Source organism: Lytechinus pictus, chromosome 2 (genome assembly GCF_037042905.1).
Source record: "Lytechinus pictus isolate F3 Inbred chromosome 2, Lp3.0, whole genome shotgun sequence".
NCBI lineage: Eukaryota > Metazoa > Echinodermata > Echinoidea > Temnopleuroida > Toxopneustidae > Lytechinus > Lytechinus pictus.
In genome coordinates, this window is record NC_087246.1 from 64,451,204 (window position 1) to 64,460,168 (window position 8,965).

The 8,965-nt window shown below is 36.4% G+C and overlaps 1 protein-coding gene across 1 annotated transcript; it reads left to right on the plus strand.

Annotated features, from left to right (window-relative positions):
* Window positions 1-6,695: 6,695 nt before the first annotated feature.
* LOC129268824 (5-hydroxytryptamine receptor 1A-like) lies at window positions 6,696-8,246 on the plus strand. Its single transcript, XM_054906321.2, has one exon. It carries the CDS (start codon window positions 6,696-6,698, stop codon window positions 8,244-8,246), a length of 1,551 nt encoding a protein of 516 aa, XP_054762296.2.
* Window positions 8,247-8,965: the final 719 nt, after the last annotated feature.

The following is an 8,965-nucleotide window of genomic DNA, read 5'->3' on the forward strand; positions in this document are numbered from 1 at the left end:
TGTAGGCTCAATCCATGTTTAATATTATTTGATGTTGTGTATAAACATTTGATGTCTAATTTTTTAATTTACAATTCCAACCACATTTCTCGCTTTCCTCGCGCATAGAGACCTGTAGGTGTTATGCGTATTAAGAACTGTACTATTATTATTATTTATTATAATGACTCCATGGACGTCTAGATTCATACATTTCCAGGCGCGTTTCAAGGGGAGAGCTTTGGGGACTAAACCCCTCCAAAAATCGCTGAGACCCCCCCCCCCCCAAAAAAAAAAAAAAAAAATAAATAAATAAATAAAATAAAATAAATAAATAAATAAAAAATTAATAATAATCGACCACAAAGAAAGAAAAAAAATATATATATGTTGGTCCCTATATGCATATGTATTGATTAATGCAGTACCCTATAATACGTCGTCAAGTGCTCTAATTTGTTCTAATAAGCTCTAATAATCTTTTACTATTCAAATCCGAAAATTTTCTCGCTCGGTCGCTCTACGCTAAATTGTTATGTTTTGTGTAAAGAAAATTGTCCGTTCGCTATATTCTCCCTGACCGATGCTAGAGTTATTAAAACGAGTATATTTTAGAGTCAGAGATATCAGTCCATATTTCGGATTGGGTGGGGGGGGGGGGATACTCGAAAAATATTCTAAGTTTTCGGAGTAGACTACGCGCCAAATTTTAACACAATTTTTTGCACATGAAGAGCGTCAAATATTTGACAATTTCTGTATGTTGAATGGTGTCAATTATTAAGGTTTCCAATGCTTTTTCAAACATATTTTTTGCATTGAATACTATAAACTTTTCAAGTTGTCAAAATTATTGGGGGAGCAAATCGATATGTTTGTCCCCAGGACTATACAGGGCAACGATCTCAGGGTCATGTTCTTTTGCAGTTTATCTTCATGTTGAGTATTACAATCATGAAAATTTTTTAGATGTTCTATATCATAATAAGGTGCCCCAAATGCTAGGTTTCACTTCGAAAATTGTATCCCCGCTCACCACAGTAAAAGTGGATTGACATTCAAAACCCCATTACCTGCCATGTTATCTCCTTATTACGTTCAAATGTCTCAAAATATCACTTTTGAAAGAAAGAATTTCCGCTTGTTCACTAAATTGGCTCACTCCCATATAAATAAAGGATACACTTGGAAAGAGTGACAATTCCCTTCCTAATTCTTGCCCCCCCCCCCCTTATCGTGAAGTAAAATCGAATGCCCTCATCTACATGTACAATACCAATCGGGACCTGATGGATGTTATCCATTTAGGTGTAATGTTTATTGAAAATTCTCAAGTATTTTTAATATGTGATTTTTTTGTTCGGTCGCTACCCTCGCATAAAGTTAAAAATATTTTGAGGGCCAAGGGCGGGGTCTAGCTACTTGATCAGGTCAGTATAGTCTCCCACGTATATGCTGCCTACGTTAGGCCATTTCCATCGTATTGAACAAAACAACGTCGAAATTTTCTCAAGCCCTCGATCAGAAGCCCCCTCAATTTTGTTTACTCTATAGAACCGCGCAGGTTTATTTCAGTCATACCTTACCGAAGCACACATCGAATTTTATGTCAGATCAAAGAATAACTCCTGATTTTCCAATCATGAATATCTAACACCTAAAATGGATTCAGGTAATTTGGAGAAGATACTCCCGATAATACTTTTGTTTTTTATGGCAAGTTTCTCACTATTTTTTTTTTGTGGAAGTATGAGTTTCCTTTTTATCCCACTTGGTATATCTATTAGAAATATTCTATGCAATTGTAGATTACAGCTAAAATATAATTATATATATATTTAAGTCTGGATGATCGTTTACGATTATAAAATTTGTTTTTTTAAAGCAATTATATGATAAAATATTCATGTGCTGTCTTGCTCAAATCTTCATATCAGAGATTTTAAATACAGCCACCATAATAAAGGAATGTTGTATGGAATGATAATGATGCTATTAATGTTATTGGTTGTCGTGAACTGATAATGTGGTATTTTCTGTGTAATATCAAGGCCTTGGGTCTTTTCATATAAAGAGCTTATGAACATGGTGACTTTGCCAAATGTTAACTACCATGGTAACATGTCGCTGCAGACAATCACAATCAAGATTCATATTTTGATAAGCCTTATATTCATACTTTGGTAAGCCTTAGAATTTAAATAATTTATACCAGCCAGAATGTGTCTGGTAACCATGCACATTCGACCTAGATTCAATTATTCAATTATATTTAATTATATTCAATTATATAATAGACGTAAAAATATATCGACTTACATACCTCAAATCAAATATCGTTAAATGATTTTACCTGAAAAATATTTTTATTTAAGAAAATCAAATCAAATATCGTTAAATGATTTTACCTGAAAAACAATTTTATTTAAGAAAATATATATCTGAAATTAGTGATCGAATTTATATACTTATCACACCAAAATATATTTGCTTGTAACAGAATATGTAATGTAACATGATGAAGCTAGAATTTATTCCCATGATGAATGTTGTAGGTCATTGCCATTACCGTATAAATGTATATATAAATATTTATTTCTTTATAATTTTCAACGAAAATTTGCTAAAAATTCATTTGGATGAGATACAAATAAAATTTGTACCGTTTCAGTAGAATCTTATTTCCAATTGGCGTTCCTTATCGTGTTCGAAGAGATATTTTGAATAGAAACTGAATGCATGGGTGAAGGAATATGAAAATGTTGAATACCAATCGGAGTGTACGAGAGATATCATGTTTCGGTATTTTTTGTTATTTAATTTGCGAATTGTGATTTATCAAATTAAAAAAAATCAAAAGTTGTTATTTCTGACTTATGCCCTGATGACACTTTTTTTTTACTCATTCATTTTATTTTCATGTAGTACAGGGAGGCAGAGATCTTTTGACTATTTCTTGAATTGTTATTACCAAAGAGGCCGTACGATAAACATACATGTATACCTGTTCTGGGGCGGGCGGTGAGCCAGAAGAGACAAGGGTGTCGAACAGACACGATTCGATCATGGAAGTTATATATACAACCCCTCCCCCCCCCCACCATTCAGGCCACCCCTTTCATGGTCTTCAACGAAATTGTTATTGTGGTTTGTGCATTTAAGAACAACGATCATGATGATCCCGCTTAATGTTTCCCGATTCCATGGATACGTCATAAATATGGCCTAAAGTTCCATTGTAATTTTCATTTCATGAAATGTTAATGCTTGTTTGGATAAGCCAGACGATGGTAGAACTTAGCAACCACCAAATGCAAAAATAGGATGAGATCGATCGAAGAACAATAACCGACATCAAAAAGTGAGAACCATTAAGAACCATTACAATCATTAGACATGTCAAGGGTAAAACAATGTAGACGCTTCATAAGTAATTGCCAATCACATTCACATGTAATGGACCGAAAGGCCTTATGTTTTTGGTTCGAGGTTTGCACCAAACGACGGACTCGAGAGTCTCGCCCATCCATCTCCCTGCTATGTGCTTCCTGTTCTTTTTGTTTTCATTGTTCCTTCTTTTTCTTGTCTTCTTTTTCTCTCCTTCAAATTACTATTTTCTCCTCCTCATCATGCTAACCATGACCATCAGCATCATCATCAACATCCACATCATATTGTTATCATCATCTTCACCATCATCATCTTCACATCATCATCTACATCATCATCATCTGCATTTTTATAATTATTACGATTATAATCACGATAATAATTATTTTGATATTATTATTCCTCATCTTCTCCCCGCTCCTCCTCATCCTTGATAAAAAACGGGGTATGAAATTAAAATAAATTCGCATTCTCATCCTATTCATCCACCCTTCTTCCTATCACCCACAGGTATCACCATCCTCTGTTACGCACGCTGTCATTGTAAATCCCATCTCAAATAGTCAACGATTTGATTGACACTGATCGGATTTCATATCTCCCCTTTATAAATTGCAACATGCTCATTATTAAAATCCGTATCCACCAAGCACAGGCCGGCACCTATGTATATGGTCTTGATTTCTTTTGATACTACTGTAAATACGCCTTTCTTTTTTATTTGTTGGAAAAGAGGTCGAATTACTCTAGAAAAGCAAATCCTATTTTTTTATATGTTCGTCAAGAAAGCAGTTATACATAATAGTATTAGTTACGTTATCTGAAAAAAAAATCCTCTTTAAAATTATTGTGACGATAGAAAATTTTGCACTTGCAACAGCGATAAACCTATTATACTAAGTTTCTTTAAAAATGTTTAGCAACTATTGCTTTAAAAGAAAAGACTTCTCATTCAACTTCAATGAATTTTTTCTGTCAAAAGGAGCTGTTTAAGAACATTATCCCTGTTTTTTTTTTGTAGTTTTGTTCTCCACACCCGTCTGATCTCATTCTCTTTATTTCCTTTGCTTTCCTCCTAATATTGCGCGATTTTTTTTACAAATACGAGGGTAATATTATACCAGTCCAAGATCCGATTGTTTCATGTTAGGTGAGGTCTCCTCTCATTGGTGTATGGATAATAAATTCATGAAATTTGACGAGAGGAAGTTAATGTTGAGTTGAAACCAATGAAAGGGGAAGAGTGTCAATCTCAATAAAATAAATTTTATTGACTCTATCACTGTCTTGACTGACATTACATTGATAATGTCATCAAGGACAATATCCATTTGCTTTCTTTTATCTCTTTTGACAATGCTCACACGACGTCCTCTATAATCTATTTTCCGAAAGTTCCACATGAACATCAGTCCACCGAAAGACACTCGATTATTGACCAAAAATAAGAGGTAACGTGACTATTGTATCAAATACGGTTAGCGAAAGATCGATAATAACGCAGAAAGGATGAACAATAAGGCGGGAAAAGTCAATTTCACCATTTACAAATGATGAAAATATTGGCAGATGAATCGAGATGATATAAGCTGAAACCTTTGCGATTGCTTCACAATGCTCCAGTGATAGCGCCGGGTAGTACCGTTGATATACTTATTTCATACTGACAAAAACATTTGAAATTGACTTTGAAAATTCTGTTGAGTTACGCGAGGGAATATATTTGAATCACATTGAACGCAGAGGGTTGGTAAGCTACGATGCATACTGTATTTAATTTAAACATTATTTTGTATATAATATATATCTGGTATTACCCTTTTCTATTAAAAGAATTGATTAAGTGTTTATTACTTTAGTTTCTTATAAAAGTATTAACTGAATTTGGATAAATCTATGAATCATTCATGCTCAAAGTTTGACTTCATTGTTAGATATTATAAACCCAATATTAAAAGTAAATACATTTTTATTGTAGTTTTACTCACGAATGTTAGATTTAAGATTATATATATCACTCAATATTTTATTAAAGAATAATCATTTGACTATAACAACATGAAAGAGTATTCATTACAAAATTGAGTCAAAGATAAATCTAAAATCTAATATGAGTTAAATCAAAATGTCTTTATACTTTCGTGGGGGGTGTTCTCTTTTTTCGTTTTTTTTTTCTTTTTGGTATAAAACCATTTCTCAAGGATACAATCGTCCAATACATCAAGCTGATATAAAAGTTAAAGGGCATTATGTCAAGTAAAAATCAAATTGCCAAAAGTTTATGCTAAAACTGTTTAAATTTCGTAATCAAATTTCCAAAGGACCAATAAGTGGAAAAGGGACGTTAGACTGATGGTCCAATGTATTTCACATTCGAGCCTTTACCACACGGAGCCTTAGGCTACAGCCACAACCCCCATTGGCCCCAATATTAGCCTGCTCGGCTCCCGGGCGGCGAGTTTTTAGCCCATTTCGCCCGGGCACCGAGCAGCGGCCGTCTGGGCACCACTGTTTTTTTTTTGGGGGGGGGGGGGCATCGCTCGGTCGCCGCTCAAGATTCTTTAGCGCGGAGTTATAATATTCTGGAGGCGCCTCATCACTTTACACTCGCCGCCCGAAATATGCCCAGGTGATCGCCGTTCGAGCTCCGACGTAATCGAGCGGTCGCCGTCGATTTAGGTAAAAAATTGAACTCGTTGGATCAGAGGCTGTCAAGTGGTCACCGGCTGCTCGTAAACCGGTCGATGATCTAGCGGCGAATTCAAGATCGGCCGGGCGGTTCCGATCTTGAGTTCGCCGCTAGATCATCGACCGGTTTATGAGCAGCTCCGACGCCAAACAGAAAAGTTCCCCTGAGTTAAGATCTGGACGTGAGTAAAGGGTAATCGACAGGGCACCTCTCGGCCACTGATAAGTCTTTAAAGCCCGCTAGACTTCTACAAAAATCGTTCGGCGATGCTTTAATTCAGGCGATGCCCGAGCAGGCTACTGATCTGTCGGTCGCCGTTCTGAGTTGTGACTGAAGCCTCATCAGACAGAATTTTATATTCCAGTTCTGCAGAACATCTAATAAAATCGCAAATTTTTCAGAAAATTTGATTGCTGCAAAAGGCGTTCTGTCGAACCGGCATATTAACATTTGAACATTACCATTTAGGCCTAAAATAGACAGGTACCGGTAGGCCTATATGAACTTGGTACATTGTGATTCAAGGCTTATAGGACCTAATGATCATATTTTCCTGCATGCTGGTGCTGGTCGAATTTATTTTCTTTCAATTCTCATTTCAATTCCAATGTAGATCCGCCGTAAAATATTGATCAGAATGGATAGCACAATGTTTACATCGAATACAGAACATGATCGACAAAACGTGACATTGACTACCCAATCAACGCCCGCCATAACGACGAAAGCAACGATACTGTTCAGCGTTGAAATCTTCTTGTCAATCATGACAGTGCTCCTTAACGTCTTGATTTTACGAGCATACCACATCGAGAAGAAACTGCAAACCTACCCCAACCGATACATCCTTAATATCACCGTTTCTGACCTGCTGGTTGGATTCATCATGGTGATTCGCAGTACTACCGTCCTCTACAACCAATGGATATTTGGACATGACCTATACCACGTGTTTATCGGGATACAGAACACGCTTCTAGGGGTGTCTGTCCTCGGTATCATCGCCATATGCGTGGACCGTTACCTGGCAACAACGTATCCACTACAGCACTTTCAACGTCGGAAAAGGAGCATTGCGGATATCGTCAATGTCATCACTTGGTTGGTGTCCTCGGCTTTCTGGATACCTCTGGTGACAGTCTGGAATTTAGTGAAGCCCACGGAGTTTGCACCTAGCGGCAGATACAAAATGAATTTTCATAACAATATATATATTGTGGGTGCTATCAGCGTCGCCAGGATAGGTATACCAGTGGTTCTCATCATTACATTTTATGTGAGGATTAACTTCCGGATCAAAGCTGCTCGTAGCCAGCGTCTCTCTGGGATGTTAGGCAGAAGTGCAAGAAATACTGGAGACATGCACACCAGTCAGAGCGATGACTTGGACAACTGTACCTCTTCAGCAGTTCGACAAGGAAAGAAGCACGAAGATGGATGTAATGAAACAGCTGTATCACAGTTTGATTTGTCTTTAAGTGATCTGAAGGGAATGGGGTTTGATGAGAAGAGTCACCAGGATACTGAGGGTCAAGAGAATGCCATCAATAGCCAAGATGGTGACTCAGATTCCAATCAAGGCAACATCAAGTATCATCACGATGGAATTAAAGATGGTGAACAACATCGAGATTCTAGTGATAGTCAGATGGACATCGATACTGAACAACAAAACACCAAGCAACATCAATCTGATGATGTCCTTGAAGATGAAGACTATAAAAACAAGGATTTTGATGTTGAACCTCCGGAATTTAGTGGTGGTCACGTGGACATCGGTACTGACCAAGAAAACACCAAACAACGCCTTGAAAATGAGGAAGTTGTTCTTGGAGACCTTTCAAAGAATTTGCCAAAGCAAAAAAATGAGAATGTTCCATCACATCAAGACATATCAACTCGAACCATACCTTCAAAGCACTTGCAACCCAAAAGTATCAAGGGCAAGCTAAGACACCTAGAATCGTCCAATAACAACAAAGTAATACGAACTTTGACCTTTATCATACTAGCCTTCTTTGTGACCTGGCTACCAGGGACTATCAACTTGATCTTTTTTGAAAACAAGATATTTGCTGAAGTTTCCTTTTGGTTGACTTATAGTAACAGCCTCATCAACCCAATAGCATACGCCATAGCACAACCTTTATTCCGTTCATCCATGTTAAAGATCATAAAATGCCAATAATGAACAAATAGGGGCATCACCTATTTCATACTAGGCAAATCATTTGCACCTGTGCTTATTCATACAATGTTGATAATGAGGATTTATCTAAGGAAACTTGACGTCCCTCTGGCAAGCACCCCATAATATACAGTAGTTTCCAATCTACAAAATTAATTTTCATGAATTAAACCTTCAGGAAAGTAATACTTGTATTTCCCAATTAAGGTTCCTGGAATGAATCACTGAATCAATGTTTGATGAAACTGATGAGTTTAAAGACATGACTAAAGCCATAGTTGCCATTGACGAGCCCTTGCCTTTCAATAGAATTACTTTTTGTTTCTTTTATATACACACAGCCATAATCAGCCCAAGTGCATAATTTGTAATGGACTGGATGGGTGACAATCTTAGCAATATTAGATCTATGAAAGTTAGTCTTTGTTTTCATAGAAATTCAGAGGAGTCACTTTACTCAGTCCAACTTAAAGAGCTTATGTGTGATGTTTTGTATATTATTGTGAAAGAACTTAGTCTTTAGTCTCATATACTGAATATACCATGAAAACTTCAGTATAATTAATTGAGAGGGAAATTTAAAAATCAGCCCATGTCAGATTAGTGTTGCTAGGTCAGTGATTTATGTTCACTTTTATTTTAAGAAAACAATGATTATATTCTACGTTTTAATAGGATGCTAGCTTTCATCATCTTTGTGCAATATCCTTGACAAAGAT

Bases quoted from the DNA above. Each gene is read 5' to 3' on its own strand.
- LOC129268824 (XM_054906321.2), top strand. From the start codon at position 6,696: ATGGATAGCACAATGTTTACATCGAATACAGAACATGATCGACAAAAC.